General features: G+C 50.1%; 10 protein-coding genes across 10 annotated transcripts; 7 read left to right on the top strand and 3 right to left on the bottom strand.

Annotated features, from left to right (window-relative positions):
* Positions 1 to 643: 643 nt before the first annotated feature.
* Positions 644 to 3,593, top strand: LTR84_010702 (uncharacterized protein; the record flags this gene model as incomplete). The annotated part of the gene is made up of 8 exons (XM_064854237.1): positions 644 to 948; positions 1,006 to 1,330; positions 1,393 to 1,819; positions 1,878 to 2,514; positions 2,575 to 2,961; positions 3,075 to 3,138; positions 3,234 to 3,389; positions 3,480 to 3,593. The coding sequence occupies 8 exons, from the start codon at positions 644 to 646 to the stop codon at positions 3,591 to 3,593; spliced, it is 2,415 nt and encodes an 804-aa protein (XP_064700236.1).
* Positions 3,594 to 4,013: 420 nt separating this feature from the next.
* On the bottom strand, positions 4,014 to 5,333 carry LTR84_010701 (uncharacterized protein; the record flags this gene model as incomplete). The annotated part of the gene is made up of 1 exon (XM_064854236.1): positions 4,014 to 5,333. One exon carries the CDS (start codon positions 5,331 to 5,333, stop codon positions 4,014 to 4,016), a length of 1,320 nt encoding a protein of 439 aa, XP_064700235.1.
* Positions 5,334 to 6,963: 1,630 nt separating this feature from the next.
* Positions 6,964 to 7,788, top strand: LTR84_010700 (uncharacterized protein; the record flags this gene model as incomplete). The annotated part of the gene is made up of 1 exon (XM_064854235.1): positions 6,964 to 7,788. The coding sequence occupies one exon, from the start codon at positions 6,964 to 6,966 to the stop codon at positions 7,786 to 7,788; it is 825 nt and encodes a 274-aa protein (XP_064700234.1).
* A 2,047-nt stretch (positions 7,789 to 9,835) lies between these two features.
* On the top strand, positions 9,836 to 11,143 carry LTR84_010699 (uncharacterized protein; the record flags this gene model as incomplete). The annotated part of the gene is made up of 1 exon (XM_064854234.1): positions 9,836 to 11,143. The coding sequence occupies one exon, from the start codon at positions 9,836 to 9,838 to the stop codon at positions 11,141 to 11,143; it is 1,308 nt and encodes a 435-aa protein (XP_064700233.1).
* A 1,351-nt stretch (positions 11,144 to 12,494) lies between these two features.
* Positions 12,495 to 14,461, top strand: LTR84_010698 (uncharacterized protein; the record flags this gene model as incomplete). Its single annotated transcript, XM_064854233.1, has 3 exons — positions 12,495 to 12,642; positions 12,701 to 13,110; positions 13,166 to 14,461. The coding sequence occupies 3 exons, from the start codon at positions 12,495 to 12,497 to the stop codon at positions 14,459 to 14,461; spliced, it is 1,854 nt and encodes a 617-aa protein (XP_064700232.1).
* A 689-nt stretch (positions 14,462 to 15,150) lies between these two features.
* Positions 15,151 to 17,488, top strand: NUO78 (NADH dehydrogenase (ubiquinone) 78K chain precursor, 5-prime end; the record flags this gene model as incomplete). Its single annotated transcript, XM_064854232.1, has 3 exons — positions 15,151 to 15,356; positions 15,413 to 17,317; positions 17,374 to 17,488. 3 exons carry the CDS (start codon positions 15,151 to 15,153, stop codon positions 17,486 to 17,488), a joined length of 2,226 nt encoding a protein of 741 aa, XP_064700231.1.
* A 620-nt stretch (positions 17,489 to 18,108) lies between these two features.
* Positions 18,109 to 19,197, top strand: LTR84_010696 (uncharacterized protein; the record flags this gene model as incomplete). The annotated part of the gene is made up of 1 exon (XM_064854231.1): positions 18,109 to 19,197. The coding sequence occupies one exon, from the start codon at positions 18,109 to 18,111 to the stop codon at positions 19,195 to 19,197; it is 1,089 nt and encodes a 362-aa protein (XP_064700230.1).
* A 117-nt stretch (positions 19,198 to 19,314) lies between these two features.
* LTR84_010695 (uncharacterized protein) lies at positions 19,315 to 19,641 on the bottom strand (the record flags this gene model as incomplete). The annotated part of the gene is made up of 1 exon (XM_064854230.1): positions 19,315 to 19,641. The coding sequence occupies one exon, from the start codon at positions 19,639 to 19,641 to the stop codon at positions 19,315 to 19,317; it is 327 nt and encodes a 108-aa protein (XP_064700229.1).
* A 969-nt stretch (positions 19,642 to 20,610) lies between these two features.
* LTR84_010694 (uncharacterized protein) lies at positions 20,611 to 23,954 on the top strand (the record flags this gene model as incomplete). The annotated part of the gene is made up of 2 exons (XM_064854229.1): positions 20,611 to 20,624; positions 20,684 to 23,954. The coding sequence occupies 2 exons, from the start codon at positions 20,611 to 20,613 to the stop codon at positions 23,952 to 23,954; spliced, it is 3,285 nt and encodes a 1,094-aa protein (XP_064700228.1).
* A 228-nt stretch (positions 23,955 to 24,182) lies between these two features.
* Positions 24,183 to 25,664, bottom strand: LTR84_010693 (uncharacterized protein; the record flags this gene model as incomplete). The annotated part of the gene is made up of 1 exon (XM_064854228.1): positions 24,183 to 25,664. The coding sequence occupies one exon, from the start codon at positions 25,662 to 25,664 to the stop codon at positions 24,183 to 24,185; it is 1,482 nt and encodes a 493-aa protein (XP_064700227.1).
* Positions 25,665 to 26,770: the final 1,106 nt, after the last annotated feature.

Below are 26,770 nucleotides of genomic sequence, written 5' to 3'. Positions count from 1 at the left end.
ACCTCTGCCATGCCTATCATACCCCAATACGTCGATGGTCGATTGATCACATCAAGAATAGATACCCCTTGAAGTTGTCTATCTTTGATGGCTAGTCACTGCCACGTGCCTTTCAGAAATATCTAAACACGATTCACGTTGTTGTAATCGGAAGTTTCTTCTTCTTGGCACCCCTGTTCCGGAGCGCTCTTATCACGATGGGACCTTTTCTTTCCGGCCATGCGCCAAGCATCGAGCCTTGCCAACGTTGAACCCTAAATGCTGGGGGCAGCGTTATAATACCAACGGAGGCTTCGCCATTGGAACTCTGTCCTATCATCGATGCGTTGTATAAGCCGACTGCACATGGACTGGGACAATAACAGATACAGAACTGGCTAGCAGAGTTTTGATGACATACCGAGGTGAACAATGTCGAATTTCTCGGGAAGATAAGACCGTCTTGCTGAAGCTCTGTCGCTCCGAGTTGGTGCGAGCTAATCTGACTTTCGATCCATGGTTCATTGACGAAGCTCGAATGGCTGGTCGCCGAGATGACGGACATATAAGAAGAGGCTATCGCTCGCAGTCATGAGGAATTGTTTGGGGCCTCAATATAACCACTGGGGAAGTTTCTTGAAAGCATTGAGAGAGGCGAAACAAGATGAAGATGAAGGGTCTTTCGCTAGGGCCTTTGGCCATCGGTGGATTCTCAATCATTGCTGCTGCCTCACCGACCTATATGAAGAACTTCATGCATGGAACCTTGCCAGTCGCCCTGAAAGGGAGTGTGCTCCAGACGAGCGGTCAGAACTCAACTGGATCATGCAGCTCCGGTACTGCATCGACCGCCAAAGCACCGCTGCAAAACATCTTTGCAGCGCTGACCGCCGATGAAGCAGCCGCAGTGACCAAGTTCCTTCACCAGCAACCAGAGCTCAACCTCACTGCCAATGCCAATGCCACCAGGTACCTTCCCCAACAAGTTTCGACATGTAACTTATTGCAGTGCTGAGACGATCTTAGCTGGGACAATGTAATCGTGCTTGTGGAGCTGTTGCAACCTAACAAATCCGATGCACTTCCTTATCTCAATGGTGACGGGGAGATACCACGTCGATACTCATCAGCGACCATCCAATTCCAGGCCACCGAGGAGCCATATCTGCAAGAATATATCATAGGCCCCTTGCCAGTATCCAATGAGACAACCTTGGAGTCGCTTAACTACCCCTTCAACAAAGGGGTAGGAAAGCAGCGGATCTTTAACGCCGATGCGGAGGCATATCAACAATTTCTGGCGAACGTCTCGGCGTCGGTGGAGGATATTCTAATCGAGATGTTTAATGCGGTCAGCATAGGTTGCCCATCTTTTTGGTTATGTTGACATCCGATACTGACAAGTTGATCTAGACTTACTCTAACTCACTGGAAGATACCTTGTTCATCGGCCCCAGCGATCCCCTCTGGATCGATGATGATACTGGTGCCGTCACTACATGGAATGAGTACAACCCGGCGCCAACAGACATCTTCAACACTGGCTCACTTCTACGAACTGGATTGGCAGTCCGCACTGATCTGACTGGCCGGAACCCTTCAAAGTGGTCGGTGTTGGGATGGTACTATAACGGAGAGTTTTATAAAACCACTGAGGACTTTAGATCCGCTTTTTACAATGGCACTTTCGAGTTCTTCAAGCCAGGCGTCGACGGAGATTGGGGAGCAACCTCTCCAAGCGGACCCGTTCTCCCCCATGATGACACTCCACCACCAGTGAGCGTCCAACCAGCCGATCCCCGTTTCGGAGTGGACAATGAAGAGACCTATATTGAATGGAGTATGTTAACACTCCTTTTTCCCAAGGATCGCACGACGAGCCGACTAATACTCCGCAGTGGGCTTTTCTTTCTTCCTCGGGTTTACTCGTGATACCGGAATGAGACTCTTCGATATCAAGTACAATGGTGAACGTATCGTCTATGAACTGGGAATGCAGGAAGCCATGGCACACTATGCAGGCAGTGGACCTGGCCAGTCATCGCTTTCTTTCCTGGACTCCTACTACGGTTTTGGTCCCAACGCTTTCGAGTTGGTCAATGGATATGACTGCCCTGCGTATGCAACGTACCTGGACACATCATTCTACTGGCGAGAGGAAAGACACTCGCATAAGAACAGCATCTGCATCTTTGAACATGACGCCGGTTATCCCATAGCTCGCCATTCCGCCAATAACTATGTCTATACCACAAAGAATATCCATCTCGTCGTCAGATCTGTGTCAACGCTGGGGAATTACGATTATTTATTCGAGTATGCTTTCTTCCATGATGGATCTATTCATGTTACAGTCCGTGCCTCAGGCTACATTGCCGCGGCATTTTGGGCCAAAAATGAAGACTATGGCTTTCATATCCATGACACAGTCTCGGGCTCAATGCACGATCATGTGTTGAACTACAAGCTCGATCTCGATATTCACGGCACCAAGAACAGTCTGATGAAGCTCGAGGTGATTCCGACCACAGAAATGTAAGTATAACTATCTCACCGAAAGATTGTGCAACATGACTAATTCAAATGCCTCTGCAGCTACCCTTGGTCTGCTGGAGTACCCCGGAATACTATGAAAGTTAACAAGACTTTCATCGAGAGTGAGGATGATTCAAAGATTAACTGGGCTCCTAACAACGCCGCCACTTATGCGATCGTCAACAAAGACACACCCAACAAATGGGGTGAGTATCCCGGTTACAAAATCGCTCCAGTAACCGCATCAACGGCTCACCTGACAATTGTGAACTCTACAAACCTGAAAAATAGTATCAATTGGGCTTCCCACCACCTTTATGCTGTCCAGCAGAAGGATACAGAGCCGCGAAGTGTGTACGCCTTCAGCTCGTTGGATACAGCTCATCCTGTTGTCGACTTTGGCAAGTTTTTCGATGGAGAGTCTCTTGTGCAGGAGGATATCGTCATGTAAGTGATTTCTGTCCAGATTGATATTGAGCAGGGGGTTATGTTCCTGCACAATCTTCCCATGTCATTACTGCAGACTGAACCAGACTGACTCGAACTCTTTGGGCGTTTAGTTATTTCAACTTGGGCATGCATCATGTTCCAGATACTCAAGATCTTCCTAACACTGTCTTCTCGGTATGACTTTCTTCCCACTGCTCAACCCATTTTCGGTTCAGCGTTATCGGCTGGTGTCAGATTGGGAAAGTTCTCACGTCTAACGAGTTCGATAGCACGCCCAATCCACCGTGGCCATTTCCCCACAGAACTATTACCTGCAGAATCCTGTTCGCCAGACCGTTCAACAGATCGAGATTGACTACGACCTCGACACGGTACTCAATATCAAGAAGTTCGGGGTTCAAGATGCAGTTTGCTCATATGACATGGTATGCTCCCCTTTGCTTGAAGATGATGATGGGTTATTTGATCATCTGAATCTCCATTCTGAGACAATTTGCTAACATACTCGCAACAAGTCTAACACTATTGCGAACTTGAGCAACTACGAAGGCGGCGATCTCATCATGCGCAAGTGGCCCTACGATCCATCAAACCCATTCTTTGGCATGACTGAGGTTGAGACAATTTGAGTATTAAGGTACAGCCATCACGTAGTCCAAAAGCGTAGTGGATCATAATTACGAGACTGGTAAATAGAATGCATAATCAGTTTAATCCACCATTGACGGTATAACTCGGTCCTCCACCCGAATACGCTCTCTATGGTGGTACTCTTGAGGTTGTCGATTTACATCTTTTCCCCTTCATCACAATGTTGTTAGCACGGAATGGTTTAGGTGTGCCTATAGACCCTACAGAGCGGAGATCAGTTCACGTGCAACTTTCATAATTTATTAGCTAAACTAGGTACTAGTTTACAGGGAGGTATACGCCTTGTCAATGGCGCATCGCTAGTCATAGTTGAGTCTTTACATCTTACAGGACTCTGTGTTGCATATGAAAAACACTGTGGACCCCCCTCCCTCCCATCCCTGAGCCAGGCCTCCAGCTCAAGCGGGCCCACAATTGACAGCACCCCTCTTCTCTCTCTCAGAGAGGACGTTGCCAGCAATCTCAAGCTTGCCGGCCATTGCCTCGACTCCCGCCACCTCCAGCAGCAAGCGAAGGCGATGAGCAGAGGGAAATGCCCTCTGGCAAACCTCTGTCAACACCACACGCCTCTTGTGGCGGGCGTCTTTCTCAATGAGCTGGGGAACCCACCCCCACACCTCGAACGCCCTCATCAACGTTGACGTGATCTTCACATCAATGTTGGCGATCTGTTGGCCCTGGGAGACGCCAAAGTCACGGGCCCTATGACTTGGCTCTTGAGCCAGCTTGCGCTCGTAGAACGCAACGCCGGCGGCCATCCCGAGGAAGATCCGGCTCTTCTGGCACCGGTACACGTCGTATGGCAAGTTGAGTCGCTGGCAAAGAGCGACTTCTGAGGGGTGGAGGGTGCCAGAAGCACCCAGGCCTCTGGCCCGCACCACTTTGGGAGCCTTGGCAGCCGTTGTGGCTGCAGGCTTCCTGGTCCTCATCCCCATTTCCATCTCCTCTGTGAAGATGGGGAGCTCCATAGAGGGCCTACTATCGGGGAGCATGGCATCCGCAAAAGCCTGGTAGTCACCCTGACGTGCTGAGCGGGAATTCAAGCCTTCCCGGATGCTGCGGAAGATTCTATCTTCCTCAGCCTTGATGGACCCCTCCCCTTTGGGGCTCCGCTTCTTCTTGGTCTCTACGGGAGGCTCCGCAGACAACAGGTCCCGGGCCTCGGACTCCGTTGTGACGGGCCCCCGTTCGAGGAGGCTACTGCCACTGGCATTTGATTGCCCTCGAGATGAGTTGGGTGTTACTTCGTCGTCTGCCACCTCTCGCTTTGGCGTCGCAAAACGCCGGCGTTTTGATGGACTGCTATATTGGTCTTCAACAGACCGCTCGCGCTTTGGCGCCAACTCGCTTCCCATTCGCGATGGCGAAATAGTGCTGGGACTACGAATGCTGGAAGCTCCCTGTTGAGGGAGGATTTTGGGGCTAGCGGGCTCCAATTTAATCGGCACAGTATTGTCGCTGTCGAGACTAGAAGCTCCCTCTTGCGAGAGGGCGGTGGAGCTAACAAGCTCCGGTTGTGAAAGGCTCGTGGAGCCATCAAACTTCGGTTGCGATGAAGTCGTGGAGCTGACAAGCTCCTCTAGTTGCGCCATTAGTTGACTGAGAATCCTGGCGACACTCATTTTAGTCATATTCAGGGCGGCCTCTATCTCATCCGGGGTTCTATTCGCCAGCTGGGCTTGCGTGGCCCATGTGAGTGACGGGATATTGCCGCTCATGTTTGGTTGTTGGGACTGGTGGACTCTGTAAGTGTATGTTTGATTGTTTGGGATGTTGGTTAGGCACTTGTGGATGTGATTGATTGTAACTGATACTCTGAGTGTGTAAGTGAGTTGTATCAATGGAGACTACACAAGGTAGGTGAGTATGAGTTGACGAGTTGGGATGTTGTGCATAGTGGGAGGTTCATTGCAAAACCAGTCATTCTTATAGATTTCTTCTTGATCTGGTGGACCTCATGCAAACCTTGAATGCGCAGTTTGACTTTTCGATGTTTTGCTGTTCCAAGGGAGGACCTCATCGACATCATGGCGCTAATATGATAGATGGCCTCAATAGACTTTGAAGTGGCCCACTAGAAGGACAAGATCTGGGAGGGCTTTCCCAACTGCAGAATACCTGCATTTCTGGCGAACTTGTACCGGCGAGTGACTATCAAATGATAATTAGAACTCTATGTCAAGGATGGTTATCGTTAGCAGCTGCTACAATGGGGAGATTCAGAGAAATCAATTTGGATCAAAGGATTCCTGCGCGGACACATGACATGACCACTGGCAGGCTGGTCTTTTGTCGATGAGGGAAACTAGAGAGATCCGATTAAGGATGCTTCTTAGATACATAGTAAGAATTATTTGTCAGTTTGAAGCATCAGAGATGCTGCACTGGTTCAACGACTTCTCTGAAATGATCAGCCGCAGTACCATACTGGTGGCCAGAAGAGCAGTGAGCCCTTGTACTGACTGAGACGGGGCGCCCAAGCACAAAACAGAGGGCGTTCCAGTGATTCGCATCACTGGAATAGTAGCCCTATCGTCAAAGTCTGCTGCCAGAGGGAGGCCGAGTGACGAAATCCTCAATCAGGCTGGGTGGAGAGTTTCAGGCTCAGAGAGAACACATGCCCACAAGGCTGTCGATCTACCGAACCCTCCACCAGTCGGCGCACAAGATGAGAGAGCCTACAGAAGGTGGCGATCGCGTTGACTCTTGAACTTGAGGCCTAGTCAGAAGCAGAATAACAGCATTGCGCCAGGCTGTGGTGAAGGAATCCAGGAACCATCAAGATTCTGAGAGGTCCTCGTGAAATTGATTTCAACGCTAACGTCTTTGTGGTTAGGAAGACCCAGAAGAACTAGTGGTTAGCGCAAAACTTCAGCCTTGAGGCTGTTGGGCTGCGTTTACGGTGGGGTATTGCAGCTGTTTCCGCAGGCTGCCTTTTGGCGCTATTTTGAACTGTGAAGCATCCTCGGGACGGACATGACCGGTCATCAATAAGACTCAATGTTCAACTTCGTAGGACCGTGACGCTTACTGAAGCCTTGAAAGCGACACGTGCAATCTGCTGCAAACACTGGCAGCCGCTACGTGTTATTTCGGCAGATCGCTCCAAGCCCCAACTGGCAATTTGTACAGGAAAGGCAAGTTGCACTAAAACGCTCTTAACTAAGAAGTCAACCCCTCATTCAATCTGAGCACGTATTCCTGATAGCTTGAATACTATAAAGCGGGCAAGATCTCGTCTTGTTTGTCCACGAGGACAAGTTACCCTCGGATCCTCTGTCGTCTTCTCCACAACCGGCTGCCTTTCAAGTTCGATGTGCTATTGTAGGTACTGCGAGTGAGCCAGTCATGCCCCCACCAACACACTACCTTCTGGCAATTTTTCCAGGCTATCAATTGTTGGACCTCGCTGGACCCCTGGACATCTTGAATATACTTTCACTGGTCAAGAGCGAAATTCCGTTTACACTGACTATCATTGCGGAAACTCTGGAGCCTGTTCCATCCAAGCCCATCCCTCCATCTTCTGCCAAATGGTCATACAACCTAGAAGCCGAGTTCCCTCAGACAAGTGGCAAAGTGAATACGGGTTTCAACCAGTATCTGCTTCCAGATATTACCTTCGGTCAGTTGGCTGAGACCCTAGATGATACTAGCAAACAAACGGGTCATTTCAGTCCAGTTGACGTCCTACTCATCCCTGGTGGGGTTGGAACTCGCCTGAATCGTGTGCAATCGGATGGACACGCCATTTCAAACGTGCGAGGATTACTAGACTTCATTCCCAAGATTGCGCCTCACATCGGAACCGCTATCATTACCGTTTGCACTGGTTCGGACGTGCTAGCGCAGACAGGACTCCTCGAGAACAGGCGAGCAACAACAAATATGTCACGCTATCAAGATGTGGTGGCTCGAAATCCAGGTGTGAAATGGCAGAATTGGGCAAGATGGGTGCGAAGCGTACCTGATAAATCCAAGGACCGTGCAAACATCGAGATCTGGACCTCGGCAGGTGTAAGTGCTGGAATGGATGTCGTTCTGGCCTTCATTGGACATAATTATGGCGGCGTGGAGCTGTCCAGAGATTTGGCGAAAAGGCTGGAGTATGACTGGAGAGAAATACCAGAAGGTGAAAAGGATCCGCTGTATGAGAAACATTGGGCTGCTTGATGATTCCGATTCATTACAATCACTCGAGAGTAGATAACCATTACTTGATGGGCTTCGATGGCGTGATAGCATGACTTCCACGGAGCTCCGCGCCAGAGGAAGGGGACTGGTCAACGAGAAGGAATACAAAACGTAAACCATTTAGTGATTTCAAGATATCTCTGCTACTCTTTCGATGGAATGTTTTTGGCTGTCGGTCGCTAACATCGGATCGCACTCACATAATTTGTTCCTCTAAGCTCGACGTTCTCGAACCATGTTGATCGACTTGCTTTTCAGCAACACGGTTCGATGAATCTTGGACAAGTGAATAACTTGAAAATTGCTTGGAATTGGCCAAGATATTCATTGGCATTGGAGCTCAAGGTCAGTCACCAACAGAACTGGACCGTTATCGCAGTACAAGTCTGTGAGTAGTGAGCACTGGACCGACTCAGCTCTTCAATGTTGATCAGTTTTAAGAGACCAGACATCTATGTGCCGTTTCTCAAAACCACAACGTATGAGGAAGGTTCTGAGAGTATATCCTTCTTGGCGCACATCAGACATTTCCGGAAGGCATCGGGATATACGATACCATATGGGTCGGTCGACGTACTCAAATCTGTGCATATGAAAAGTAAGACTGATTGCCTGCAGAATCTCGTTTACTCAGGTTGCGGCTCTACCGGTTGTGGCCCTCGCAAAATTTCACGTCTGCTCGATTAGTGGCATGGACTTTCTCACCGGTGGTCAGAATGTCAATTACAGCCGTGGCTGGGCTGTGATACTTGACGATAGTTTCACTGCCAGGTCGTCCATTCGTTCTCAAGGCGGTCTAGCTAATCTAGGTGAGCATGAAGTCAACGTCCTTTAAGATGGCACAGCTTTGTTCACTTTTGTATTCATCAGCATCATATGTTTTCACAGCGTTTGGCGTCGCAACCCAGCGGGCTGGATCCAAAATACCCATTTCCAACACATTGACTTGGACACCAGCTAGTTAGTCTTCGAATGGTCTCCCATCGATCACGTCTCCCTTATAGAATTTCTAGTCCTGATGAATTCTTCGGAGGTCGCTGGAGACGGCTTGACACCAACGACACCGTGGGACTTTTTTCATCTCAATTCAGCCTCGTGGAGAGTCTTGATATTAACGGCAACCCATTGAGGCATAGCACCAGACTCTGAAAATGTTTGTCCCCGGTCCTTGGCTTGCAGCTGCTTGCGACGCTTTAGCATGCTCATCCGTGGCAAGCGCTGCGGATTCTCCGTCCTCTTAACCAGAACCGAGTAGCACTGAATCACCAACGCAGACCATCACCGTCAGTTCCACAGTGACAGATACCGCGGCCATTATTTGAGCCCAACCAGTTCGAGTGCAGCCGCTCGTAATCACGAGAATGTTGGGTATGGAAGGTTGATATTCTCCATGATCTGTGACTACCTAACATTGGTAACGTGAACAAGACAAATGGGTTGGTGTGTGTTGAAGAAAGGAAACAGCCCAGCGCCGTTTGTACCCAGATGTTTTTTCTTCCAACTCACTCATGGTTCAGATCATCCCAGGTTATCGGATTGCAGAGCATTTGCTACATAGAGTTCGGTTCCTAGGTACTTTGGATGAATGAGGACGCGAATATGTCAAACTCGGCGAGTCGGGTCCGAGCCTTAGCTCGCTGCCAAGACCTGGAAGGCCCGGACGTCCGTTTCACCGGGGACAACACTGAAGGACGCCCCGAAGTGCTGGAGCCCAGCATGCCCAACAACGCAGCTCAAGAACCTTGGAGATCCGCGAGAAGCTCTGGCATTCGGCCACGAGGAGTTGCATGATGGCATAAACTCAGGGGAACAACGTGCAACTCGGCATGGAGAATATTCGACAAATGGTGCCTCAAGAATTAAAGTACTGCTCCACTCAGAGAGCACCTATATCTGACGATATCATCACATGAAAGTTGTGTCTCAGCAGTTCATTTTTGAACAATCATTTCTTGAGTTGATCTTGTTAGAGGAAATCCATTTATCAAGAATCCACTAGATTTTTGTCGTCTCGAACTGGAACCAAATGCCAATCAGTATCGCAATATGCGGTGCTGGCCCAGCCGGCCTCACCCTGGCCCGCCTTCTTCAAATTTCTGGCTTGGACGTCTCCGTCTCGGTATATGAAAGAGATGCATCGTCTACTTCACGACCAAGTCAAGGAGGCACCTTGGACTTACATCCCGACACAGGACTTGCCGCACTGAGGCAAGCCGAGCTATTCCATGCGTCTGTCCAGCATCTCAGATATGATGGAGAAGAGATGGTCATTGCTGATAAGAATGCCACGACATTCATCCACATGAAGGAACAACCAAAATGGGCAGGCGGGAAATTCGCAAGACCGGAGATCGACCGCGAGAACTTGCAACGAATTCTCCTTGACAGCGTTGAGGCGTCGTGGATACATTGGGGTAAAAAACTTGAAGACATCGAGGATGACACGAGGATCTTGCGATTTCGTGACGGTTCCACAGCAGGACCATTTGACTTGGTCGTTGGTGCTGATGGTGCATGGTCCAAAGTCAGACACGTTCTCAGCGATGTCCGTCCCCAGTATGCCGGTGTCTGTGGGTTTGCGGGCTTGATCACAGCCCCGGATGAAGTCTTCCCACATATTTCCAAACAGGTCGGCCAGGGCATCTATCTCGCCATATCTGACAAACGAACGCTTACGGCACAGAGACTGGGAGATGCGAGTATAAGTGTGCATGCCTGGCTCTCGCGAGAGGAGCATTACGCCGCAGACCTCGTTGGTACTTATCAGTATGATGAATCAAAGCTCAAGCAGAAGATCATGGACCAATATCACGACTGGGCACCGGAGTTGAAGCAGTGGATTGAGGTCAGCAGCAAGATAGAGGCTCGGAACCTATATGAACTGCCCGTCGGACATACCTGGGAGCACAAACGTGGTTATACACTCATTGGAGATGCCGCGAGTCTATTCACCCCGTTTGCGGGCGAAGGTGTCAACAAGGCAATGAAGGACAGCTTAGTCTTGTGTGATGCCCTCAAGGATGCCTTACAAGACGGCAATGGCAGTCTCGAAAACCTTGATATGGCGGTGCAAGCATACGAAACCGAAATGTTCGTTCGTGCCAAATTCTGGCAGGCAGAAACCATGAAGAACAAAACACATATGTTCGGGGATGGAGGTGTGCCAGATTTTCTAGCGGAAATGACATTGTCCGTCTTTCGGGAAGTTGGGATCGATCTGAGTAAAGGCCTGTGGCGATTTCTCCCTGCCCACTTCTGCGCGCGATGGATTGCCACATCGGTCCAGAAAGTCGGTTCTTGGAGGAGATCCATCCGAGAATGGTTCCGGAAATAAGAAGAGATTGATATCAGACAGTGCTGAAGGCGTGGTGAGATCTGCTGACGAACGCGCATATTGAGGGCCTAAGTAGGGATAATCATCGTACACGTGTGCATCATCTTGAGATGGGGTTTGTTTAGAATCCAGCGCATGAACGAGGCATTCACATTTGCCCCTCGAACATCAATGGTTCGGGATCCATGTCTGGTAAAACTTGAGCAGCTTGCGTGGAGGACGCTTGAAGCCTCCTCCATGCCTACCGGTATTCATATATCACTTAGGCAGTTACTCGTAGTTGAGAAGGGGTAGAAACCAGATTGGTTGCTCGATCTTTCTTGCGGCTCTTGTGTCAACTTCCGAGCTCTGGTGCCAACCGCAGGCATCACCCACTCCTCAAGAATGCGAACTTGGAATCTCCCCCCACCAGGACTATCGATACCTGAGCGAGGTAAGTACGAGGACTTCGTAGCCTGCAGCACCCCGATCCAGGTCCTCGCCATTACGGGATACGCTACTTACTAATTCAATAGGGGCCTACTCGTAGGGGCCTAGGGAGCCTCTTCGGCCTGGGCCTCTTCGGCACTTCCAAGCCTGCTTAGGGTGAACCATTTGTTCTTCGTAGGCTCGAATTTAGTGACCAGGGCAAATTTTGATTGAAAGATGCGCTTTCTTCTTGCCTGGGCAAGCCTGTCCCTCCAACACCAGAGTTTCAGTTGTCCCGACTCCCGAGTCCGAGTCGATGTCTACTACCACCTAGAGGTTACTGGAATAAGGCCGAGTTACCCACCACGAGCTTGAAATGGCCATGCCCAACAGTCAAGATACTACCGAGTACTAGGTACGAGTAAGGATTTATGTTTCTTTACCGACTATGACTGCTCCTTGAGCTAGTTTCTCTACTCGTTCACAAGTTTATCCCAACCTTACACCAAAAGGAGGCTCCGCCTTGCGAGAAGGCCTTTTAAGGTGTCTAAAAACAGCTATCCGCAACATCTAGGCTCTTGCCACCCCAAGAGTCTCGTTGGGATTGGATTGAAGAAGAACTCTCCATATAAGGCCGCCAACCCAAGCCACCCGTGTGCTCGGAAATGGGCAACCCGGCGATCAATTGGCCCCTAGCTGAAGCGCTTGTTCAGATACGGCGCTATGATTGCAAGGGCAGGCCTGAAACAGAGACAAGGCCTCCATCACGGCGAAGCGTGTCAGTCTAAACTCAATTATCGTATGATGGAACAGTTACTACTACTACAAGGCAGGGAGGAGTAGCCACGCGGGCCAGCGAAAAGTGGAAAGGCTTTTCACCAGATCTCTGTTTTGTTTTGTGCTTCTATCCTTCTCAAAGGACCTTCAACTGCGGCTTCACACCATGTATGAACTTTGGGTACCGCAAAAGCTGGCGCGACTTGTACCAGCACTCCTACTATTCATATGCAGCGCCCATGTATCTGCTCAAAACGCAAATGCAGACCCTTGGCCCATCATTTATAGTACAAACAACTCGATTGGACCAGATGGTGAGTCAAAAACAGCCCTCATCGCGCAACGACATCGCAAATAACAATCGATTTTCAGGACCGTGGTGGTTTCTCTCCCAGGCGACAGACTTTCCCGACCAGATCCTTAGTGTTTACCCTTCGCTTTCTCAATCAAGCATGATTATCTCCAAGAATACCTGCACATCACAAACAGCCGACTGCCCATTACCTGTACAGTCGGGTTGGACGCCCTCAGGAGCGTATGCAAACGTCAACAACGGCTCGCTCACCCAGAGCCCGCCTCTGAGTCCCAGTGAATGGAACAGCAATACTGCAACACTGCTAGGACAGGACGGTTACGCATTCTATACCCAACAACGCTTCACAATCCACAGAAATGGCGACCCCAACTCCCCAGCCTTCTTGGACAATCTTGCCATTCTTGTTTCGACCAACGTAACAGTTGGGTTCCCGGGCGGGGCGAAGTATACTTCGGATGTTGGCCTGGTAAGTTCTGGATTCGAGAGTTGGAATTGGCTTGCCGATGCTGACGTGAACCCAGTTCAGTCTGTCTGGGTCGACGGCCAAGGTGTCGTGGGCAAATGAGAACAAAACGACTTCAACAGCCAACCAACCGCTTGCTGTCGCATATAACGATGACCACATTCCAAGCCGATCTTTTGGCCTCCACATTGGCTCAGTAGAGCCTCAAGTCGAGGGCAGTCTTGTCCTTGGTGGATACGACAGCTCTCGTTGCATTACCGAACCGATTAGTACAGACGGTGATGCCTTCAGCCTTGTCGACATCTCGCTGAATGTTTCAAGCGGTGCATCTGCTTTTCTGAATTCCAAAACCACCGAGATCACAGGTCTGTTCAAGGTCGATGGACAACCAGCAAGCCCACAGGGTATGCTTCCTGATCCTGGTCTCCCATACCTGTATCTTCCAAAAGATACTTGCGACGCCATCGCTGCCCACCTTCCTGTGACCTATAGTTCCGACTTCAACTTGTACCTTTGGGACACCAAATCGGTGGCTTATGAGCAAATAGTGTCTTCACCGCACTCATTGGTCTTCTCGTTCACCGGTAGCGATGGGGCAAAGGGGACAATCAATGTGCCCTTCGCCCTCCTGAACCTTACGCTCACTCAACCTCTAGCCTCATCGCCAACAGCTTATTTCCCATGCAGCCCACACGAGGCCTCACAAGACGTCCCATACTATCTGGGCCGAGCGTTTCTCCAGGCGGCCTTTGTGAGCTATAACTATAACACGGACAAGTATTTCCTCGCCCAAGCGCCTGGGCCAGATGGTCTTCCCAAAAACATAAAGCGCATATCATCCACAGATTCAACACTTGCGTCTGCCGTCAATCCTCCAACATGGGACAGCACCTGGGCGAGCGCTCTGAAAGCTCTGGAAAGTGGCACTGCAACTGGCGGCAGCTCTCCTAGCAACGGCACAACCGTCGAAGCGCCTGCTGATAAGGGGCTCTCTACTGGTGGTATTGTGGGCATTGTCATCACCGTTGTTGCCGCAGCTGTAGCCGCCGTGGTATTTTTCGTCCGAAGACGTAAAATTCAGCACAAGAACCGACAAAATCAAAGCCCACCGTGGGGCGCGCCCGCATGGGAGCAGAAGCCCCCTCCATCAAACAATCTCGAAATGCCAACTCCTGCAACCGTACAGCAGCCGTATGATCCAAACCATGCCAAAGGATACTACGGCTATGGCCAGAATGGTCAGCAGCAACCGCAACACCAAACTCACTTCACCGAAATGCCTGCAACGCAGCCCGTGTCAGAGTTGGAGTCGGACTCGAGGAGTAGGGCCGTTGAGCTGGGCACGGAGCGGTAAATGACCATCTGTTAGCTTCTTCCGATTTTTGGAACTTTTCAGCTGGGGCCCTTTCGGGACCTTGTGTGCTTGCAGGCATTGTTAAATCAGAGACTTTTGGTTGCATTTTGTCGTATATCTTTTTCTTAGCGAAGGGGGAGCATTATGACTGGACCAGTTCATGGGATAAAAGGGTGTACATTTCCTTTTGTGGCGACTTTAAACTGTATATAATCGACTCGAGTTACTTTATATGAGGTGGGCGGAACCAGATACTCCAGGAAGGATGGATTATCATGACAACTCTCGAGAATTGATTTGATGAAATGATCAGAACGCGTCTTATTGGGGTATTTTCACCAGTGTCAATTCTTTGTATATGTCTCACCATTTAACAGTACAACAATGCTACACTGCCACGCCGAACAGAGACGGTAAAGGTAGATACTAAGTACCTAAAGTATCTGGGTGTCACTAGGTAAGTAAGTACCTAACACTAAGGGAGGGAACGGAGACAACAGACGATGTGCTTAGTCATAAATAACGCCAAGACCACTTACTATGCTCCGCTTGTGATTGGATCGTAATTTACGTCTTGAAGCAAGCTGCGCGACGGACCTCATCGTCACTATTCTTCAAGCTTCCCGTCAACGCCCCTCTGCTTCAACATCTTCCATATTCCACAGCTGAGACCTGCTTATACCGTCAACATGCGGTCTCAGCTCCTTCGCGCAGCAGCGCGGTCTCGCGCCTCCCTCCCTGCTGCAACCACTAGATCATTTACTGCATCTGCAAGACGGCCCGCCGAGGTCGAACTCACAATCGATGGCAAAAAGGTATCGATAGAAGCTGGTTCGGCATTGATCCAGGCTTGTGAGAAGGCCGGTGTTACCATTCCCAGATATTGTTATCACGAGTATGCAGCCTCCAACGCCAGCCATGGTTTTCTGGACTAACGTGGCGACACCCTAGAAAACTCCTGATCGCTGGTAATTGCCGTATGTGCCTGGTCGAAGTCGAACGAGTACCAAAACCTGTTGCCTCGTGTGCATGGCCTGTACAACCCGGTATGGTCGTCAAAACCAATTCTCCACTAGCCCACAAAGCAAGAGAAGGCATAATGGAGTTTTTACTGGCAAACCACCCTCTAGATTGTCCCATTTGCGATCAAGGCGGACAATGTGATTTGCAAGATCAATCAATGAGATACGGTGCCGATCGAGGTCGATTTCACGAGATCACGGGCAAGCGTGCGGTCGAGGATAAAAACATTGGTCCATTGATCAAGACTTCAATGAACAGATGTATCCACTGCACAAGGTGTATTCGATTCGCCAACGACATTGCTGGCGCACCAGAGCTTGGCTCGTCGGGACGAGGCAACAATATGGAGATTGGTACATATCTTGAACGAAATCTTGACACCGAGTTATCCGGCAATGTGGCGGACTTGTGCCCCGTGGGTGCTCTTCTCACAAAACCCGGCGCTTTCAGCTACCGGCCATGGGAACTGACCAAATTCGAATCGATTGACGTTTTGAACGGATTGGGCTCCAACATCAGAGTCGATGCTCGAGGTCTCGAGGTCAAGAGAATATTACCCAGACTAAACGACGATGTCAACGAAGAATGGATCGATGACAAGACCCGTTTTGCCCTGGATGGTCTCAAAACCCAGCGCTTGACTACTCCGTTGATTCGACGAGATGGTCAATTCCACCCGGCCACATGGGAGCAGGCTCTCACAGAGATTGCGTCCCAGTTCCGGAGGATAGCACCTGCCGAGAACGAGTTCAAAGCTATTGCTGGACATCTCATCGAAACTGAATCCTTAGTAGCCATGAAGGATCTTGCCAACAGACTGAACTCGGAGAATCTTGCTCTTGACCAACCTGGCGGTAGTTCGCCGATTGCCCACGGTGTCGATGTTCGAGCCAACTATTCATTCAACTCCAAGATCTTTGGAGTCGAAGAAGCAGATGCCATGCTCATTATTGGCAGCAACACACGCTGGGAAGCCGCAGTTCTCAATGCAAGAATTCGAAAGCAATGGCTTCGCTCACCGCTTGAGATCGCATATGTTGGTGAACCATTTGAGACCACATTTAAATACGAGCATTTAGGAACCGACACTGCCGCCATAAAGAAAGCACTCGCCGGTGAATTTGGCAAGAAGCTTTCTGGTGCGAAACGTCCCATGATTATTGTTGGATCTGCTGTTACTGAGCACCCCGATGCTGCCGCCATCTATGAAGCTGTCGGCTCTTTTGTCGACAAGCATCAAGGTGTATTCAATACTGCAGAATGGCAGGGCTATAATGTCCTACAACGCGTCGCTTCTCGTGGTGGTGCTTACGAAGTTGGCTTCACAACGCCCTCCCAGAAAGTGGCCGACACGAAAGCCAAAATCGTCTGGCTACTTGGTGCGGACGAAGTGTCTGACAAGGATATCCCTAAGGACGCATTTGTGATTTATCAAGGTCACCACGGTGAGACTGGAGCACAATTAGCAGATGTCATTTTGCCTGGTGCTGCATATACCGAGAAATCAGGCACATATGTCAACACGGAAGGACGTGTACAACTTACTCGTTCCGCAGTCAGTTTGCCTGGCGCAGCAAGAACAGATTGGAAGATCATTCGTGCTACATCGGAATTCTTGGGGGTTCCTCTTCCATATGATGATTTGGAAGTTTTGAGAGATCGACTCGAGGAGATCTCACCAGCACTCAGACGATATGATACTGTGGAGCCCAGTGCATTGACAGCTCTCTCGAAGGTACAGCTTGTCGATGGCAATAAGGGAGCAAAGACAACAAATCAGCCACTTGAGCTGCCAATCAAGAACTTTTATATGACAGATGTTATTTCCCGAAGGTATGTTTACACTCATTCGAGTCCGAATTCGAGAACATTTACTGACCATTATGTAGCTCACCAACGATGGCGCGCTGCTCGGCGGCAAAGGAAACCGGCAACGCAGAAACAAACTTTCAAGCGCCTGGGGAGCCCAATTCACAGGTTGAATATGGTGGAACTACTGTCTAAAGAAGAGTGCCTACCATTCTGATTTTGCAATTTTATCAAGAAAAGTCCCATCGGACATGTGTCTTCGCGTGGCGGTGGTATTTTTACCCGACAAGAGGTTGAAGAAGACGAAGGACAAGAAGATCTTCAGCATCAAAACATCATGTATAGGGAAATCAACTGAATTGGCGTTTAGAGCGAGAGGAAGACTCGCATACGGGAGCGTCGTGCTCCTCGAGCCAGTAGGCGATTGTACATACTTTCATCAAAATCAAACTGAAAAGTGAATAGTGAAAGATGAAGAATCCATAAAAGCTCTTTCCTGATCTTGATGCGGCTCGAGGTACGGCTTTACGCTGTGCACTTCTCTACAATGTGTCCGGTCCATTCATGACGAGTTCATCAGGCTTTCAGCAGCCACTCGGCAGCGAGTCAGTATGGAAGTACCTAGGTAGAGAAGTAATCGTACATCTCCGAAAGCATCAGTCCACCTGCAAATATTGCGCCATCGATCAAATACCCATTAAGTAATATCTTCGTCTTACAAGTGCTCCTGCACACCTCTGAACCTGGGAACTGAGACAATATACCAACACGGGTTTGACTAGCGACGTAAAGATGCATGAGAACAAGCAACAAACATGTCCATCCCCACGATCGACCTAAGCCTCGCAGCCGACGCAACGACGCGGCCAGACGTTGTTCAAAAACTCCGACACGCACTGCTCGAAGTTGGATTCCTGTATTTGACGAACCACAGCGTCGAGGAGTCCACGATCCAGGATCTGATCGATATCCTCCCCACGCTGTTTGCGTTACCGGACCGTGTCAAGGAGTCGGTGGCGCTCGTGCAATCGCCGCATTTCCTGGGTTATAGTAGGTTCGGCGCAGAGACGACGGCCAAGGTGCAGGATGAGAGGGAGCAGTTCGAGTTTGCCAATGAATTGCTCGATCGGTATGGTGATGGAAGTGGTGCTGGTGGGATGACGCGAAAACTCCCATTGTATGTGAGATTGCAGGGTCCGAATCAGTGGTTGGCGTCGGAGGAGCTTCCGCACCTTCGACGGGTCGTGGAGAAGTATATTGAGGCGCTTCAAGATCTTGCGAGGAGGTTTCTGGATGTTGTGACGGAGGCGCTGGGCCTTGAGGCTGGGACTCTGTCGGCGTTCACGGGCCCGCAGGATCGGATCAAACTCGCGCATTACAGGCCTGCCGCTCATGCTACTCTCGATGCACAGTCGCAAGGCGTTGGCCCGCATAAAGATAGTAGTGGGTGGATCACGTTGCTGCTGCAGGCGTCTGATCCGTCGATCAAGGGGTTACAGGTGTTGTCCAAGGACGGCATATGGCTCGATGCGCCACCTGTGCCAGGGTCGTTAGTAGTGAACATGGGCCAGGCCTTCGAGGTGGCTACGAATGGAGTGTGCAAGGCTACGACGCATAGGGTTCTACTGCCGCCGGGGGACTACGACCGGTACAGTGTGCCGTTCTTCCAGGGTGTGAGGCCGGATTTGACCAAAGATGATCTGAAGATCTTGTGGGGGCATTTTGACAAGGAGAAATGGAAGACGAGGGAGTCGGAGGAGGGCCAGAGGATTGATAGTCCATTTTTGAGGGGGAACTTTGATACCTGGGGTGAAGCACAGTTGAGAACCAAGATTCGCAGTCATAGGGATGTTGGGAGGAAGCATTATGCTGATGTTTTGGATAAGTACATCAATGATGAGTGATGAAGGAGCAGAACTTTTGACTGTGAAAGATTCTGCTCTTGAGCTTCACAGAGAAGGAAGCCCTACCTATTCCCTCGACATGCCTTTTTGAACTGTGCCGGCTTTGGGCCAAGTGGATCACTCAACAACCACGTCCTTGCTGGTATCGAGCTCTTCGTATCTTCTCAAGTCCATCTTCCCGCCTTCCAACAATGGAATGACATAAGGGTCGAATGTCTTCCAGTAAGGATTTTCGAGGTGGTATTTCTGACTGCTCTCTTGTTCGTAGCGTTCAACGATGGTGAAGTCTCGTTTGTCATGAACAGATTGCATGACAAACCATGAGACCGTCTCCTTGTCTTTGCTGTAGACTCGAGAAGCCTCAATCAACTTGTTTGTCAGTTTCTGGATGACATCTGCCTCGTCAGATATTGCTCTGAAGTGGACGACAAGGGTGTAGACCATGTTGAGACTAGATTGTTGAGACCCTGATGTGAAATGTTGATGTTTTCTGTCGGATATGCTATTTAATGAAAGTTTTCAAGACGATTGAATGGAAAAGATAGTGAATATGGGCTCGACGCTGTCATAATATGCTTTGAGAGCTGTCGTCTATATTGACTACTTGTAAATCTGCCCCGCTTGACTACCTTGTTTGGTGATTGCTGAGTCGGGGTAACTTAAGGGAGCTTCCAGTCAGGGAATCCATGCCTATTTGCGCCTAAAGTTGTGAGGAGTACTCGCTACCTGAGGTACCTGATACACGTGGGTGATGACTGTACCATGCTGATCAATGTACCTTGAATGGCAATGACTTGAAGAGGGAATTGGTCAGCAGAATGAATATTATATTCTTGTATCGACTTTTTCCTTGAGTGCAATCCGAGATGATTTTTTAGTTACCTTGATATCTACATGCCTAGATACCTAGGCGATGACTTGAATAGTCGCTCGTGAATCGCTCAAGGATCCCCGGAAAATTTGGGTGGTGTAACGATAAACGAGCCTATTAACGCCTAGAGTTTTACTGGGCAAAGCCACTTCCATCAATTGGAGGCGTCCATTGCGGACACGTGTAAGCCCATCTACCACGGCCCACAGGCACACATACCAGTTGTCCAGCACCAGGAACCACCTGCCCTGGTCCCTGGAAACCACTCGTGCTTCTGTGCTCGGTAGCTCCTTTGACCCCGTAATAATAAATTTCTCCACTTCCAATACCTCACCTTGGACTGCGCGCACCGGTATGACGCTGTTGTTCACCTACCTTACCTGTACGCTCGTTGCTCCGCCGTCATTTCCCTTCTTTTTTCTCTCTCGCAGCCTGAATCTTTATCTTTATCTTTGGGATGTTTTGATCCTCGTCTTGAGAGCATGGCTAGCCGTTTTAGCCTCTTCAGCGGGACCTGCTCCATATTCTTCTAGTGGAAGGAAATGAAATTTGCAAAGTACCTACTCTCCCTTGCTGCGCTCATGGTGACACCCCCAGCTAACCAAATGACATTAGAGAATTAGAGGAGGAGGCGGTCCCAGAATGGCGGGTCAAGTACCTCAACTACAAGACTGGCAAGAAGAAGATCAAGGCCGTCTCCCGTGCCCTACGAACCGTCAATCGCACTCCAGCCACTCCCTTACGACCACCATTGAACCCAGAAAACTCCTCGGAGCGCATTCCATTCACTCATTATGACTTTACAAGACCTACTCGCCCAAACACTGCTGCTACCATTCAATCAGTCCCGGAGGAGGACGAAATTGGGCCGGAGGAATATCCAAGGGGTGCCACAATTCGACGAGAGAGTCAGACATTGTTTGCCCGTTCCCCACCAGTCCTGATTCCCGATCCTGCCTTTAGCAACGAGCCCAGTACCAAAAATTCCCCAGAAAGACAGCCTCTACAGCATGCCAATGGTGTCGACGCAGGTGGTCGCCGTCAGATGAATTATGGAAGCATCGTCGGCACCCCACCCTCCGAAGAAACTCCCGGCTATTTTGACACTCTTGAACTCCCAGATCCTGCCTTGAGTCCCGCTCAGAGTCGGAAGTTGAAAGAGTCGGACGAGTCCCCCGCTATTGGGCCTGCGTTGCCTGAGAGCGCCCAGCTCCCCGTCGATGGTGCTCCTCCTGATCCTGTCCCCTCTTCTGATGCATATCATGTTGGCCAATCCACTCATCCCCCAGAAAGAGGCGGCAGTCTATCACAACGCATGTTCAAGAAGAAACTTGCCGCCAAAAATGCTTCCGGAAAACAGGCATCGCATACATTTCCACGCTCCAGACTAAGGCGAATCTTCACACCCCATGTTTTGGATTCACCAAAGGTGAATGATGTTCAGCTCAGCGCCTATCGAGATTTGGATACTCGACAAGCCGAGTTTTTTAATTTCTTGGACCATGAGCTGGACAAGATCGAAACCTTTTACAAGATCAAGGAGGAGGAAGCGTCTGAGCGTCTGCGCGTCCTCCGCAACCAACTCCACGAAATGAGGGATCGCCGCATCACAGACATACAACGAGCAAGACAGCGTGGCCGTCCACCTGACGGGGGCATTCTTAATGGCATCCTGCCTGCTACGCCTCTGCCCGGTGCACTTCTCAAAGAACATGTTCACCCCAAGGGCAATGGTGTCAATTTCATGCGCCCCTTGAGTGATGCGTTGACTCGTGGTAGCACAATCGGCAAAACTTCACAGGCTATGATAGGTCAAAGTTCGCCAATTGGCCCACACGCTCAACAGCGTATCAAAGATGCCAAACAGGATTATGTTCGACAGAAGCAAGGCAACGACGTCCCGTACTTGTACGCCAAGAAGAGGTTGAAGCTCGCATTGCAAGAATTCTATCGGGCCTTAGAGCTCCTAAAGTCATACGCACTACTAAACCGAACAGGATTTCGTAAAATTAACAAAAAATACAACAAAGCTGTTCAAGCTCGACCACCACTAGGCTACATGACAGAAAAGGTCAACAATGCTTACTTTGTGCAAAGCGACGTGGTCGACCATCATCTTACTGCCGTTGAGGATCTCTACGCCAGATATTTCGAACGTGGTAACCACAAGATCGCCGTCAGAAAACTCCGGTCAAAGATAGGACCTGGTGACTTGTCATCCACCGCCTTTCGCAATGGCTTATACGTCGCTGCCGGTGCATGCTTTGGCATTGCAGGCTTGGTTGAGGCTGCGGACCGATTGTTTAGTCTTGATCCGGTCATGGCAGTCAAAACAGGCTACCTTCTGCAACTCTACGGAGGTTATTTTCTCGCCCTGCTGCTCTTCTTGTTATTTGTTCTCGACTGTAGGGTCTGGTCGAAAGCGCATATCAACTATGTCTTCATTTTCGAGTACGATACACGACACGTGCTTGACTGGCGACAGTTGGCCGAGTTACCGTGCTTCTTCTTATTCTTGAACGGAATATTTCTATACCTTAATTTTCGACAGAGCGAGGAAGGGTGGTTCTACCTCTACTGGCCCGTTGCCTTGATTGCCATAACGTTGGCCATCATGGCCTTTCCCGCCAAGTTCATCTACTACCAAGCCAGGCGATGGTGGGGCTACTCAAATTGGCGTCTTCTTTTGGCAGGTTTATACCCAGTCGAGTTTCGAGATTTCTACCTTGGGGATATGTACTGCTCGCAAACATACGCTATGAGCCAAATCGAGCTTTTCTTCTGTCTTTACGCCAATGGATGGAATAACCCAGGTCAATGTAACTCCAGTCATTCACGTCTACTGGGCTTCTTCGCCGCCTTACCAGCTGTTTGGCGCGCCCTTCAGTGCCTCCGTCGATACTACGACTCACGCAATTGGTTTCCCCATCTCGCCAACTTTGCAAAATATTGCTGCAACATCCTTTACTACATGACCCTATCCATCTATCGCATCGATAAAACCAATAAGCATAGAGCGGTCTTCATATCATTTGCATTGGTAAATGGGCTCTACTGTTCCTTCTGGGACGTTGCCATGGATTTTTCCCTCGGCAACCCTTGGGCCAAGCACCCCTTTCTCCGCGACCACCTTGCCTACAAGAAGATCTGGGTTTATTACTTTGCTATGGTTGCAGATGTGGTGCTGAGACAACAGTGGATAGCTTATGCAATCTTCACTTCTGATCTTCAACATTCTGCGATCATGTCCTTCATCGTCAGTTTGGCAGAGGTACTGAGGAGGGGCATGTGGAGCCTTTTCCGCGTGGAAAATGAGCACTGTAATAATGTTGACAAGTTTCGTGCTTCAAGGGATATCACGCTTCCGTATGAGATTGGTGCCTCACCAGAGATCGCACAGAAATCATCGACCAGGAAACAGGAGGAGGGACGATCCACAGAAACACCACAGATTCCTGCAGAATCAACCCCAGAGGGGAGACCTGAGCTTCATCTCGCAACAGGTGCTGATATTGAACGAGCAGATACTTCATCATCATCTCTTCGCCCACGCAGGACGCCTCAGGGTGTCACCCTGGGGACTCCACGAACACCAGGCTTACGAGCTCTTGCACGTGTGGGTACATTCATTGCATCCGCCCATTCGCAAGATTTCGTCAAGCGCAGGAATCCAGAAAGGGACGGTCCCGCTGGTCATGGAGGTTCGGAATTAGGAATTGCAGCTGTTGGTGGCAGTAGCGATGATGACGATGATGACGACGACGATGACGACGACCTGAGTGAGGGAGACGAGGAGAGGCGATTACAGAACGAGAGAAACGAAGAAGAATTGGCGCAAGTAAACCAGTTGGTCGGACATGCTAGAGAAGGGCTCCCTAGGAGATAATATCGTGTACCGCTACGAATTTCCCAAACTTAACTCAAATTTGTATGTGTCAATCGACTGGAGGGGTCTGTCATCATCACCTGGAGCTAAAACGTAATGGCTAATGATGAACTTGTAGTCTGTTCATGACCATGTACTATAGAAGCCTACTCAAAACCATCCTTGCTTTCGGCCTCTAGTTCTCCACTATCTATCGAGCCCAAGTCCGCATCGAATGCCTAACAAGAGCTAACCCAGAGCTCCATTTATTCGTTCTTTCGTGATCACATATTCAACTGGAACTCCAAAATTCTTCTCAACGGCATCGGAATCGATGGCAGACGACAGACCCTTTTTCTCCGTCAGCTCGACCTCCGCTTTCTGCAAGCCAGACCAGTCACCACCGTTTCGAAGACTTTCGAGTACCAACCTCGCAACATGACGACCACTGAGCGGCGCATTCGGCATGCCGTGGCCGCTGTATCCCGCGGCGAGGAACATGCCGTGGTGGTCCGGCACGCCGCCAACCCAGGGGAAGCCGTCGATTGAGGAGCCGATGATGCCCGTCCAGGAGGCGAGGAGCTCGAGGTGGGTGACGCGAACAGAGCCCTGAGCAGCGAGATTCAACCGCTCGGGAAGCCCACGCAGATGGTTCTCCACATCGGGATCGATATAGCTATCGTCGCTCACGCCCACGCCATATCCCTTGGCTGCATGTCGGCCGCCGCCGTACATGAGCTCTCCTCGCCCTGTCGCACCGTTCTCTGAGATCGGTCGTTGCACAAGGTAGTCTGACATCTCGTGGTCCATGCCTGGGATACCGACGAAGCCGTAGCTCCGCGGGATCAGGTTCGAGGAAAACGGAGAGTCCGGGGGCGGGAGTTGGGCTGTCATTTGCGCCTGGGTCGGACTTATCAGGCTGCTGAATTGGGGCAGGAGGTGGGAGGTGTAGCCGTTCGTTGCGAGGATGATGTGGCTGGCTATGATTGTTCCTCGAGCCGTGGTGAGAAGATACCCAGGATTACCTTCTTTGCTATGCGGAGAGAGCGATGTGACTGGCGTCGTGGTCTGAAGGTTGAGTCTCCCCGTGCCCTCATGCTTTTTCAGAAGATCCTGCCAGAGCCACGTCACAAGCTTGTATGGACTCAGGCTCGCGGCAGTGGTCTGCACGATCGCACCGACGGCACCCACGAGATTTAGCTCTTCGAGTTCCGCGGCGTCCTCCACGACACGCACTGCATCCCTCGTCTGCTCTGGCGCCAAGGCCGCCGCTTCCTTCAGCGCGGCCTTCGCTTCTTCAAAATACGTTTTATTCCAGAAGCCAAGGCAGCCGTTTAGTTTCCTGAAATCGCATGGAATCCCCGCCGATTCAATCAGTGCCGCTACGTGGTGAAAGTTGCGGAGCTCCCACGCAATAATTCCTGGTCGCTGTTCATGGATGATTGGGACCAGGTGCCCGCCATTGCGACCGGTTGCTGATGAGCAGAGGGTCCGCGCCTCCAGCACCAGGACGTCAATGTCCGTTGACTGAGATAGGATTTCGTGGGCGGCGAAGACGCCACTGATGCCCGTTCCAACGATCACTACCGTTGCATTGGAGGGAAGTGACGATGTCGAGCGATGCTCGGCGACGGGAACTGGGTGGCTTGTCTGCCAGTATGACTCTGTTGGGTTGAGGCTGGGCAGGCCTGCAGGGCTGCTTGAGCCGATTTGAAAGCTTGCATCTCCCATGATGGACACAAGTTTGAAGATGACAGTTGAGATGTCGTAGATATGTCTTGAAACGAGGACTCCAAACGTGGGGTAAGACCTGTGATATTGAATGTACTTACCTAGATTCCTTACCTATATTTCAAAAACTCTCTCTAGCTCGATGTAAATAACGGTTGTTAATACTCAAGGCCTGCGAGGACTGGTATCGGACTACTCCGAAGATATCGTTGTATTTAGCCTCTCCATTATCAATCTTAGTCTCTTAACGATGAGGCTAGGGTTGACTTTAAAAGCTTATGGGTGCTTCTGAATATCTAAAGTGGTTTTGTATGACGACACGCCTGTACGCGTCGCGTATTCCGCGTACTTACCACAAGAAGCGCGCATTTTAAACTCGCATCTCGGCGTTTCAAAAGTCTTCTCTGACCAATGTTATATTTACCTACCTACCTACCACTCGATCAGAAATGATCTGCGGGCTCTACGAACTCGTCAGCAGCCTTGTTGGAACTACCCAGAAGTTGTTCCTTAATCACGTACTTGTGCCCGCACAAAGGTGTGTGCAGAAGAAGAGTCTCCTAGCTAAGGCATGTGCTTGGAGGCTGGATAATCTCCGCAAGAAATCCCCAAGCTTTAGTTTGGCGTTCATCTCTTCAGGTGAGTCTGGGCCTGTCCAATGCCGGGGTGATCTTTGGGATGGCTCAGCAATGCTTGATTTTGGTTTGGATGCTTGGTGAATTGAGACCAGGAAGAAAGAGGCATGGCCGATCATGAAACCAACAAGGATCCTGGGAATCTGAGTTCCGCCCATTGGCCACAGACTTACTTTTATAATCAGGTACGAGGCAGAAAAGCCCAAAGCCACTCCAAGCGATGCTGACTAAAGCTTGCCGTTTAGCAGGCTTGTTACGAACCACTTCGGCGACAACCCTTCTGTTGCCGCAAGTAAGTATGCGGGAGAAGGATTCCTATGCTTCTTACGGACCCGAAGGTCTTCAGCTTGTGCGCCGATTAGATTTCTTCGCAATGCAGCCTATGGACTGGTTATGGCCTTCCCTTCTTCTACCATCGACGTTTTCCCCGTGGTCTCTACTCGAGTTGCATCAATAATCACTCCAAATCTC

The sequence above is a fragment of the Exophiala bonariae genome (assembly GCF_035927105.1).
Source record: "Exophiala bonariae strain CCFEE 5792 chromosome Unknown scaffold_47, whole genome shotgun sequence".
NCBI classification, from domain to species: Eukaryota; Fungi; Ascomycota; class Eurotiomycetes; order Chaetothyriales; family Herpotrichiellaceae; genus Exophiala; species Exophiala bonariae.
The sequence above is the reverse complement of the archived record's forward strand: the minus strand, read 5'-3'. Positions and strand labels throughout refer to the sequence as shown.